Source organism: Cebidichthys violaceus, unplaced genomic scaffold, assembly GCF_023349555.1.
Source record: "Cebidichthys violaceus isolate CVI_PGR_0920_01 unplaced genomic scaffold, fCebVio1.0.p SCAF_1, whole genome shotgun sequence".
In the NCBI taxonomy this organism is placed as follows: Eukaryota; Metazoa; Chordata; class Actinopteri; order Perciformes; family Stichaeidae; genus Cebidichthys; species Cebidichthys violaceus.
This window is the reverse complement of record NW_027176262.1, coordinates 19975376-19988228: the sequence shown is the minus strand read 5'-3', so window position 1 is coordinate 19988228 and position 12853 is coordinate 19975376. Positions and strand designations below refer to the sequence as shown.

Genomic DNA, 12853 nt, shown 5'->3' with positions numbered 1-12853 from the left:
CGTGCTGCATGGGATTGCTCCTGAGTGTGGGAGCCCTCAGTCCTCCTCAGTAAATGTCTCTGTGGTTAAGAATGACATGTAGATGAGAGGCGACAGCAGCGTCAGGAGCTCTGTGAGCCACATGGCCATGGGTGATGTGATGTGACGGCTTGTCACTGCGATGTCGGTGACCTGTGGTACGTCTGCAGTGGCGTGGCCTCACTGGTGCTGCGGTGATGCCTTGGCAGAGTCTGCCTGCCTGCCTGCCTGCCTGCCCCCTCCCACACACACACACACCCCATATTTGTTCCCAGGATCACTTCACTGCTTCACTGCCATCCTGGGATTCTTGACTGCCAGGAACCACAGCTCTTGAACTCTCCCTGACACGAGAATATACTCAATACATATTATGTGCAATTAATTGGCCATTCAACCTACCTGAGCAGGTCAAGAATAATTGGATGGAATACATTTGTGTTAAAAATCTGCTTGACTAATGACTCAGCTTTACATACCTTGTCCATGCACTCTCACTTCAGGATTCTCATCTTTGTAATGGGTGTGCGGGGACCGGTGACCGCAGAGATACCACCATTGCTTGTCACTTTTTTGTCAAGGGGGCCCCACATATTTTCTTCTGGGGTCCGTGCATATTTTCGGAGGAGCCTCCTTTAGCCCCGGGGATATCATATTAAACTCATCTGCTTGATTTTGAACAAAAGACATGCCAAAGCAAGAAGTGATTGGAATGCTGGCTTTTAATCTCTGTATTTGGATAATGGAGAGCCGATATTTGAATGGGAAGTGTCTCCAACAGGATTTTTTTGTGTGCAAGCTGCCTCTTATTAAAATAGCAAGTTCCTCCATGGAATGTTGGAGCTGAGCTACATTAACTGTTAAAAAAAAATTGGCCTTCAGTAAACATAATGGATGATTTCTCTTCAAAGGAGCTCTTATCATCTCTTCCCATTTCCCAGAGGCTGCCACAAAGCTGCCTCTCTCTCTCTCTTTTTTCTTTTTTTTTTTTTCCTGCTGCCGCTGCTGCTCATCCTTCTCTCCTGCCTGCTCTCTGGAGGGCAGCCTCAATCTAATACAACTGTGTCAGGAAGTGTGGGGATGCAAAGTGCTGATGAGCCAAAAGTAGCCCACCTCTGCAGTGTGCTGCTTCGTCCCAACACGCGCCAGCCTGATTAGGGAAGCACACCATGAACCTATACGCACATCCCTGTGCAACCTTATGGCACATGCCCTATAGAAACAGATTAAATATGTTTCTTTTGTTATTGGAATATGAGGTTTCCAAGTGTTCTGTTTGGGGGGAAAAAAATCTCTATAACTTACTATGTGTAAAAAAAAAAAACAATCAAGTCTACCAATTTTGTCAGCTATTAAATTATCCACCAAAACATACTGAAAAGTGTTTTAATTTAATGATACAAGTAGCTGCCAAGCTTTCAACATGGCAGCTCTTGTCTAATACAGTGTAAACCTTGCTTCAATAGGTTGAAGATGATTTCAGGATTACGAAATAACCAGCCCATTTTAATTAAACTTGGTGGAAGGGTGTGGCATGGGCCAAGAAGGAACCAATTCAATTTGGGAGAGGACTTGAATTACGAGGCGCATATACAAATTATTCATTAATCACTTTAGTTAACATCGAGAGGCCATGTCCTTGGCGGAGGTCTGCGATCTGAGTGTACTTCTATTTTAGATAAGTTCAGTTATAATTGCTTGTTGCTGCCTCACAAAGTGTTTTATCATTTTCTTTATTCTTAGTGCTATGCAAATATTTTCTTTAAATTAAGGCTTAAAGCCAGAAAGCTTAATTGTCAGTTATTGTGTCAGTATTTTTCTCCTGTTGCCATCAACTAATCATGGTAATTCTGTAACTTTTTTGTTGTATCACAGTGTCAAATACATTGTGCACACCTTGCGGTTACCTGAAATGTGCTGAATAAAAAAGGAGCCATGACTCAGTAACAAACAAAAGGGGGGAAAAAAAGAGAACCGGTTACAGGAGAGACAAAGCAGCCCGCCCTGACCTGATTTCACTGAAACTATAAATTGCCTTGTGAATATACATACTATATCACAGCAGGATCAGCTTCCTTACCTTCGTTTTAAATAATTCAATTTTTCAAGCTATCCAGGATGATTTATTTAATTTCTCTGGATATAATATAATAGCTTACAGCTTTAGGCCGCTAGTAAACCCGATAATTAAAAAGAGCCCTCCACACTTTCTCAGCATTCTGCAAGCAGATAGTTGAATTTTGTATGACATTGGCACAGGTCTGAGGGCTCTTGTTTCTTATCTGGCAATAAACAAGCTGAAATCCCCTCTTGCAATAGTATGCAACCTGCAGAACCGCATAAATATTATGTCTCCCTAGGAACACAATAGCCGTATTTATTCCTTTATTTTGGGACTGTTTTTTCCATGTCAAATGCCGAGAGGGAGGTTTCTAACTCTCACAGGAGCGGATTGCAACATGTTTCAGGGCTCTGGTGAATAGATTAAAGGCTGACGAGCTCTATCTTTTGTTGAGCCACGCTCTCATGCTCAAACACAAAACCTTCGAACACTCCTAAACCTTATACCCTTCAAGCATGCGGGGCTCTGAGGGCTGTGCCACTGGACTGACAGATGGTACCAGGAGGCCTGGTGTTGCGTCCCTGTGATGGTTCACCCGGAGCCCCATCCACAGCGCTCAGCATCACCACACTGCTCAGCTTGACACCCGGGCTAGCAGCCCTCCAGCTCCCAGGAATAGATAGCCTCTTCCGACATGGCCAAGGTCAGGTTCCTCACTGCTACAGTCAAAGGGCATCAATAAGCAGCATCGGAAATGTGATTCTCAAAACTGAAATCCATTTGTGATTCGCTAAAATTATGTTTTGGGGAATTGCAACTATCTCAATTAAAGCACGTAGTTTGGATGTGTTCCACAAAAAGTTACACCAGGTCAAAATCTTTAAAACTCTGTGTTTCTTCTATTTACTGGGGCTGTGAGAAGTTTATATTAGAGATTCTCTAACTAGAAAGCACATTCAGTTGTTGGCCTTAACTTTTACAATAATAAAATCCTCAAATGAACACTCTGCATGCTACTAATCCAGACGTGGGTGAATTACATTTTGCAAACACAGAAAATGGATGTAAGCAGTTATTCTTTCATCTCTAAGATGATCAGTATATAATACATATGTTGGAGCCTCTCATGCAGCAGGAGTCACTTTCAAAGTGATTCAGAGCTTCTAAGCTCATTAAATGTTAATCAAAAAATCTATTTTCAGATCACATGGAGATCTGTCATGAGGATTTCAGGCCAGCTAGGAGGCCACTGCTTCTGAGTGCTGTGTGAACAGGATGGTCCTTTCTTTTGTTGGAAATGGGAAAAGTGTGTTCTTAGATATATATATATATATATATATTTTATTTTTTTTTATTTTTTATTTTTTTACATAAATGAAGGACACTCTCACGAGTGAAACTCGACTGCAGTTCTTGAGAAGCTTCAGTTTTGATTTTGATCTAAGAAACTGCTCTTGACTGGAGTCCATTTTTAAATGGCACAGATGCAGTAGTGAGGCAACCCGGGCTGTCTCACAATGGCTTTTTGCAACGCATCCACCGTCCTTTCCATTATTCATGATGTGTTTTCTCAGACACCGCCTTGAACCATGAGGAGTACTGCTGTCTGTCTTCTTCAGAAAGAGCCCTCTGGAACGAGAGAAAGTGTGCCTGAGCTGCACACACTAGAGGGCCTGTTTTCATCTGCATTTGGAGAAAAACAGATGTCCTGTAGTCTATAGAGACACAATGTTTAATAGTCTGGATTTCGGTGAAGATGGCAGAAGGGAGCTTGTGAATGAGACCTACTGTGGATGAACTTATGGAACAGCTCCAAGTTAAAATGGTCTCTGTATTAACTTTGCATCATACAGCCAGTCATTACATCATCTGACAAGATTTCTCTTTCTCTAGTCTCTGCTAAGAACTTTTCTACTGAGGTTTACTTTTGTGAAGAAGTATATGTAACTGCAAAATAGTAGTTGCTTTTCTTTTGCAGGCATTGCATTTTCCACTTAAATTTTGACACACAAAAGCCTAATGTTATTTAAATACATACATAAAAATGTGGTATAGGCAATGACTGAATTACACTACACTCACAGGACCATACTATGCGTTTTTGGAACATTAAGAGCAAATATTGTGCATTTTACATTATTAGTTACTTAATCCATTGTTTAGATTCATTGCAGCATTTCAGACCTCTAGACCTTGAGTTAGGTAATACATAACATTGAACTATTTGTCACCTGTAGTTTGTTAAAATTCAGTTGCTGTCATGTTATAATACAGTTGCACATTTTGAAAGCCACATGGCAAACAAGAACATTTTAATGCAAGAAATGACTAAATTAAATGACTAAATGAATGGTAATCTTCTCACAACCTGCCTCTTTGATTATTGTTTGTAGATATTTTATACATTTTTAGATGGCAGGGATATGTAAATACACCAGCAAAAAGAGCTTTGAAACTGTTAAACCATAGTTGTCTAAAAATAAACAAACGGGTAACATGCACCCTAGCTCTCTGTCTTAAGCTGAACAAGATGGGGTTTTCTTCTGCGGTCGCACTGGTTGTTGTCATGGGTCTCAAGCAACTTTTAAAGTGAAAATTTGCCACCTTTTTAAGTGGCAGTCCAATCGGTGCTGATCGTAAACGTAGTCCACTAAAGAAATAAATTCTCCAGCGTGCGCTATAGTGACAGAAACAGCTGATCCCTCCTGTTGTGGAGCCGTGCCGGCTGTGCCTTCATGTACCAGGATGCATTGCGCGCCACAGCATCCAACAAAACCTGCACACGCTGACATTCATTACAGCTGAAAGATTCCGTTTCTGTCGGCATCTGAGGGGAATTCGATGTTTGCTCACGGCAGCTCAGATTCTGGAGGGTCCCTGCTGGCCATACCCTCCCCGCTGCTACTGCAGCCTGAAGCGGACTCTCTCCGGCTGAATATCAGCCAAAACAGTGTGAAATCGACACTGTCAAATCCAAACTGTCTATAACATCCACTGCAATCATATTTTGAGATGCCATTTTTGCTGTTGGAAAAGTGACGCGAACAAGGACGTTTCTGAGCGACATTGCGCCCTAAAGCTTTTAAAGCTGAAGTAGCACTCTTTAGTTCTTCTTCCTTCCAAGTGCGTTACTGGGATGCGGAAGAACAACAGATTTTGCAGCTACGCCCCAGAGACACAGAGAACATCAGTAACAACTGCAGTCCTTTTTCACACTATATAACTCTGATAGGTAGCGATAAAGTTGAAAATCTGCACATTTTCTCATTAAGTCTTTGCAAGTTGATTTTCCTACGGTACTAAATAAAAACTTAATGGTAACTTTGACCAATCTATTTGCAATCATACTTAACGTTGGTGCAGAACATTTTCCAAAGCATAACAGTGTCTACTTCCTAAGCTAAATGCAAAAAGCCACTGGCACGATCCTCTGAATAGAATTGATCATTTCAATGTCCCCCCTCTCGGCACGCACCGCAGCCATCAACATAGTCATCATCATCATCCATCCATCCATCCACATCTATTCAATATGTTTTAAACCCTAATTAGCTTTAAGAGAGGAGGCTTGGCGAGTCACAGACTTATTCGTGCCTTGATTTAACTGCGAAGATGCATCTCTGAACAATTGAAGCATTAGCAGAGGTAATACAGACACAGAGTAGAAATGTAGTGAAACTGCAGGATTCACTCACAACCCTCAGGCTATGAATCATCTTAATGTAATGTGTGCCAGCAGGTGGAGATGACTCAAATTTGTTCCCACAGTGAAATATTCAACACACTCCTCTCCTGTGTTCAGGTTGGTGAACAGCCCAAGCCGTTTTGTTTCCATGCAGGCACCACATGAAAAGATGGTCAGATAATCAGTCATTTTCATGTGTATACAACAGTGCGCCTGAGATTGCCAATGGATAGACAATTCCTTACTCAGTGAATTAGTGTTAATGACTCATAGACTCGTGATGGAAAAAAATCCATTGGTTTTTTTTGGACATGACAATGATATTTGCTACTGAAAATATATGTGTATATATATATGTATATATATATTTTGCTGTTTTCTATGATAACATGCACATTGTGTTAGGGTTTTTAATGCTTCAGTTTTATGGAGATGTTACTGAGTGGTTTGAATTGTGAGTCACGGCTAAACAGTATGTGCTTATTACCTCAAATAAAGACATGGGGATAGGACAAAAGGAAGTCAGATATCTGCACCAGCATGTTAAGCAGAATCTCAGCCACAAAGGAAAAAAACTCTATCTAAGGAAGCACAATGGAAGAAAATATAATGTATGCAAATGAGGGAAACAAAGACCCTATTCTTCTCTCTGCAGTCTGTCGACTGTATCAGATTCCTAGCTATCTTCTCAGCCCATCCGCTGCGCTGCAACTACATTATATCAAACCATTTTTCCTCATTGATGCATTGCAAGTGTTTGAATATAACTGTATATGAAATATATGTGTTATCTGAATGTATCTGTTTTATTTTACAAAGTGATGTGACTGGGTGATTTATGTCAGAATAAAGCATTTGAGATATCATCACTGTCGTAAAAATCAAAGGTTATTCTACTGAATTGAAAACATTGTCTATTAATAAAAGTAATCTTCCTAAATTTCCCAAGCTGGTCAAGTGTGCAGCATCTATAGGCCTTGGAGCAAATTTCTTAATTAAAGTAATTGACATGGTGATACTTTGAGCTGGATGTAAAAAATGTGAACGCACCCATACTCAGAACTATCGCCATCATTTCAATTATCCCACAAGACAGCTTTTGAATCAAGTGAAATAATTAAAGTCTTGTTATTTATTTTCTTTGCGGGTTTTTGCTGAGGTGAAGGTACCAAGTATTTTCTCAAGTGTTTTTAAAACTCAATTCTGTTGTGTGTTGCAGCTTCAAGGATCTTTGCGAAGGAAGATTGAGGGACATGCACCAGGACACGCACCAAAGCAGAATGGGCTCTCCTGTGGTTTTTCTGGATCAGACTTTAAGCGGGTGCGTGTGGATACCGGTGGTCTAGGACATGGGGCCTGCAACCACAACTTAACCCAGTCTCATTCTCTGCAAGGCTCCTCATCCATGGGCATGCAGAGGAAGAATTACATGATGCCCCATGGTGTGGGCTCGGACATATTCAACATGACCCTGAAAGAAATGAAAAAAGAGCCCATTGAGGTCCAGTCTTGTGGCCAGTCAAATGCAGAGATGATTTTTGACTTCAAAGATGAAGGTGGTGGTCAGATTGACCCAGACCTCCAGGATCTTTTTGATGAGCTGACGAAGAGTGTGCCAACGCTGAATGACCTGGAGTTCGAGAAGATGCTGAAGCAGGATGATACATTCGGTTTGGATCTAGGTCGGCCAAGCTCAGCAGGAGCAGCTGCCAGTCTGTGTTCCCCCATGGATAAGCCGATAAAGATGGAGCACTCCCCAGATTTTGGCCATGTTCATGGTGGCTCGCCACAGCTTCGACCAGCCTCAGCAGGACCTTCTTTCACGTTGACCAGCACCTCTTCTACCACCACGTCGCAGAAAGCTGTCACTCAGGCAGGCCACCCCAGGGCCCTGCCCTGCTGGCCAGAAATATCCCACGCAGAGCAGCTGAAGCAGATGGCAGCAAACCAGCAGCAGCCGAGCTCTCTGCTCCATCACCACCACCAAACATCACCTGCAGGATTGACCAACTGGGCTCCCGCCATGAGTACCCACTCCTCCAACAGCGCCTTCCCCCAGGACAAGGTCTCCAGCTCGGCCGCGCTTAGCCAGCAGAGGATTGGCTCTCAGAGTAAAGGGATCAACAACTGCCTCTTCAAGTCAAATGGCCACGCCGGCTCCCATCATTTGGACATGAAGGGTCTCAGCACAAAGCCCACGTTGCATTTCAGCCCCAAAGCACCCCATTCTGCCAGCCAGCCGATGCCTGTCATGGCAAGCTCGGTGAACAAGACTTCAACCCAGCAGCAACAGTCGCCATCGACTGTCCAGAATCAGCCACATTCAGCTCTCCACTTCCAGAACCAACAGATCTCCACATCCGGGGCGCTTTGTCTGCAACCCAAGCCGGTTCCCGCAGGGCTGCCGTTCAAACTGTCACAACAGCGCCAGGTAAGGACTCTGCCAAATGACTTCACACAAGATTGCTTTTGTATCTCCAAATGTTTTGGGAACAAAACGGCCTTGGGCTTAGGTTGATGACTGAGCAGTTTGATCATATCAAAAAGCTTCTTTTTTTTTTTAAAGGAGCATGGGAACCAACTATACTGTAAACATTCACCGACATTGTTGTAGCAAGGTCTTCAAGTGACAAAATGATGTTCCAATACAACTTAACAGCATTCCCAATTACGTTGCAAGGAAATGTATTTTTAAATAATAACAGTTTTAAACGACTGCTAAAATGAAACAAAACTACTTGGTTATGTTTAGGCAGCAAAAATACTTTGTTAGGTTTAAAAAAAAAAAATGTTTTGACGTAAAATATGTTTGTTTATGTTATTTAAGTTATGGATTATGGATAAATTAGAATAAATGAATGTTGACTTGTGGTTTCACACGGGACACATCGGTCCCCTGGGTAAATATCCTGTGTATGTTTGACCCTCCTATCCACCTCCCTACAGAGGTTAGGATTAGAGACGTATTTGTAATAAATTAAAAAAAAAAAACATAATCCGGGAGAAAATATGTTTCCCTCAAAATGTAATTGATAATGCAGTTTTGTTGTATGGAAAGGCATATTATCTATTAAAGCTGAGATTAGGCTTTCATTTAGCTAGTGGCAATAACTATAATCTATATATAGTGCCCCAAAGTGCCTTTACTTAAATGTACAATTTTGACTAATTACACATTTCTTGAACAATTTTATTCAGCAGATGTTGAATGACTGCCTTGTGTATTTTCCAACAGTCTATTTACAAAATAAATAATATATATTTTTATAATGAAGTCTAGTAACAGTCAAGCTGTTGTCTTCCTCATCAGTTGATTTCCTCAGTTTGCTTGCATCAGCCAAGCTGCTGTCTGCAACAGCAACAATGCAATGCTGTTTGTTTTGTGACTTATTTCCATTGTTCTAGCTGCTTGACTGTGCCTTTGCTGTTGTGACTCTCTTGAATATGTATTTCCCCTGAAAGTGTTTTGACGATGACACAGATTGCCAGAGCATGGTAGATTAACATGCAGGACTTCTAATTTCTCTGCTTGTCATGGTGGCTCCCCGGCAGGCCACAGATATGCACAGCGGGATTTGCTAATTGGAGGTTGTTGGCTACAAGGGACAAGTGGTGGAAAATGACAGTAATCTGCTTAGCCCGGTGCCGGAGGTTGAATCACTGATTTGTTATGATTGGGGAGATTTAGACCGTCCCCTCTTTCATTTTTGCTCTAACAGTATCTGTAGCTGTCTTTGTGTGAAATGATAATGCGAGCCACACAAGAGAGCTCTCATAACCTCTACAGATCAAGGGAAACGCTTGAGTGACTAGGAGAGGGTGGGAGGAGAGAGGGAGGGAGGGAGGGAGTTACTCATGACATGGAAGTAAACAAGATAGGATGACAAATACATCTTCACATATGGGTAAAACAGAACCAGTTTTACCACTTTACTGCACCAGGGAGCCATTTCCACTTTAAACAGAACGTAATGCTGTGCATGTTCTGTCTTATAACTTCCTTTAAAATATTTGCGTTATCAGAAGCTTTCTATGAATTAGGAGGAAGTATACAAAATCTTTCAAATTTGTGAATGATCTTAATAAGTTAACTATTTTCTGTAAACATACAGTACATTAATAAAATGTGTTAGTTGTTGTAAACAAAAGTACTTGTTTCAGAATTAGCATTATTTTTAGTTTATTAGTGTCAGCATTGGTGATGATCAGTAACAATATTGTTGTGGTTCTAAACATCAATTTAGCACATTTGAAACATAAATTCTAAGCAGTAAAAAAAACATTACATAATCAAAAATTACAGTTGTGAGAAAGGAGGAGACGAGGCTGAAAGTCAAATAATGAAAAAGCCTTAAATGGATTTTGATAAATTATTTAAAAAAGCAAACTTGTTTTTGCTAAAGCCCAGAGCTACTGAAAGTAAAAGCCCAGTCACCTTTGGTCTTTAAAATGCTGAGGACATGCGACTGTGCTCAAGTTCATGGCGGGTAAGGCTTGGTGAGACAACTTTCCCAAGGACACTGTGTATTAATGTGCCGTTAACTGCGGACGAATTGTGGAGAAGAAACGAGAGCCACCTTTATAGTTTTAGAACAAGTGTTCTGTTCTGATAGTGGTGTTTGGTATTTTGCAGTCAGCATGGAAAGGGTTAAACGTCCAGCTAATGAGGAGGGGACAACTCACAGAGGAGAAGAGTCTCTTCCCACAGTGAATTGAATTAGTAATGCCAGAGAAATAAAGGTCCTGAAAGAGTGCCTTGATCCCCTGCGTAACACTAGCAACTAGCAGTGGGCTTCCTCCCACTGAGTGGAGCTGAGGACCTTTTTTTTTAAAACAGCCAGAGATGTGAGCTTTGGTGCTGGTTTGAGGCTTCTTACAGTTTAATAATCGGTTGCTGAGTCAAACATGACAAAATTCAAATCCACCACTCTGCAACTCCCCAGCTATGAGGTCACACACACACACACACACACACACACACACACACACACACACAAGAAAAAGGATGAATACATTCTCTGGCAGCTTACAGTAGAGGACACTAATGCATTATGAAACTTGAGTTACTGTGGTCGGCTGGCAATGCCATTCCAAGGACAACATTTAGCTAGTCACGTCAGTATTGTAGCTGTGTTGTGTTTTTAAGCTATAGATGTATTCATGACCGTGTTAATAGTGAAATGACAGACAGTCCTGGTGTAGCTCTTTGTTATTAATTATGTCTGACATCAAATTGATTTCTATTGCAGAACGCTTATTGGTTTCTGCCCCATTTATTAAAATAAATAAATTAAAAAAAAAAAAAAATCTGTATGGAATTTTCTGCAAACTAAATGCAACACTAGCATACAAGCTGTCCACATACAGGTAAAGAAAGTACTTTTTTAGGGAGGTAGTTCAACATAAAGTGTTTACTGAGGGGTGTTTGAGCTATTCACCCATCTCTTCATTTAATTTAGTTTTATATATATTTATGCATTTAATTTTAGCTATTTAGTTCTGTAATTGTCAGCACCTGAGCAAGTGGAGTTATAAAACGAGTTTAACCTTTTTGTATATTTGACTTCCAATCCTTTTATAGTATTACCCTAATGTACTGTATGTTTAATTACATAAATATTCATATACATAAAAGAGTGACTTCTCTGCTCAGCATAACACGACACTGTTAGATCAAGTGAAGACAGACACTTGGCAGCAATTTCATCATATTAGTGATTAGCTTCCGCTAATACTGATTTCCATTTAAATATTACTCAGGAGCTTGTACTTTGCTTTCTTCAGACTAGTGCTCTCTTTACCTGGAAAGTAGAACCCCAAATTACAACTACAACTTTAAGGAATACTTCACCTACAAAATGAACATTTGTATATCAATTACTCACCCCGTGTTCCCTTACATTCTCGAAGAAAACTTTCACAAGCCTCCCCGGTGAATGGAGAATGGAAAAAAAACAGAAAAGTCTTGATGAATTGAAGTAAATGGGGGCCGCTTTTAACAACAGCAAAACTATGTAAAAACATCCGTTTACAAACGCTCGCATAACTTGTGCAGTATAATCCAAGTGTCATTTGTTCAGTCGTGTGCTCACTACGTCCCAAACAAATGCCTTTTCATTCAAACCTTCCTATTTAAAACACTTCGGACTCATCCGGACGAGCAGCGCGCCTGCGCAAGCGTGACTGTTTATGCAGTGTGTTTTTAAATAGTAAGGTTTTAGCGAAAGATGCATGTGCTTGGGAAGTAGTGAACATACGACTGGATGAGCGAGACTTGGATTATACTGCACAAGTTGTGTGAGAATATTGCATTTGCTACTTCATCAAGACTTGGGGTGAGTAATTCATCTACAAATGGTCATTTGTAGATGAAGTGTCCCTTTTAGGACAAAGGTTTTTGCTTGCAGTAAATAATGACTCCTCGGCTTTTGTTGGTGATCTTGTGGCACCGCATCCCTCAGTAAGGATAAGAGTGGGGCCACTGGGGTTGAGCCTGCCAGGTCACTCTGGCAGTGCTGTGAAGGGAGTACTTGTTTCCTGGGAAAGGGAGCCGCGGCCAAGTCCAGATGCCGAGGTGCTCCCCAGGGACAGCGTCCTGAGTCCAGACTGGAGGAAGTGCAGTGTGAGAGCCGGCAAGGCTGGGCCTGGATCACTGTCAGCTGCCTGCACTGCCGCAGGATGGGAGACTAAATCACTCCGCTCCTTCTCTGAGGCCTGAGCCACATGTGGTATTCATTAACAACAAGCTTGTGAAGAATGAGAGGGGGGAAAAAAAACATGGAAAACAGCTTTATGACACATCGGGATGACGGAGAGGATTACTCAGTTGTACATGCTCAAACACCCCTCATTGGGTTTTTCTTACAACAAAGATGGAATAAGCCTTCTCCAGTGCATCTCTGCAGGGAAAATGGATGTGATGGTCACAATTTCCCACAGTCTTGATAGCTGGATACAGTGAATCAAAGCCAGTGACTGCTTTCTAGCGTAACAGGAGAAACCACTGTTTTGATGTTTTAGACCCTGTGTAACCTCATTGCCATGCTTGGTTTGCTGTATGGGTTGAACCCGGCGAGAAGGTGAATATT

The 12853-nt window shown here is 41.4% G+C and overlaps 1 protein-coding gene across 1 annotated transcript in view; it reads left to right on the top strand.

The window, feature by feature from the left end:
• maml2 (mastermind like transcriptional coactivator 2) overlaps window positions 1-12853 on the top strand; it is a 35126-nt gene that overhangs the window by 19203 nt on the left and 3070 nt on the right. Inside the window, exon 3 of the mRNA XM_068714077.1 lies at window positions 6985-8196. Within this exon, the coding sequence (XP_068570178.1) occupies window positions 6985-8196 (1212 nt within the window). The remainder of the gene's footprint in view (window positions 1-6984; window positions 8197-12853) is intronic.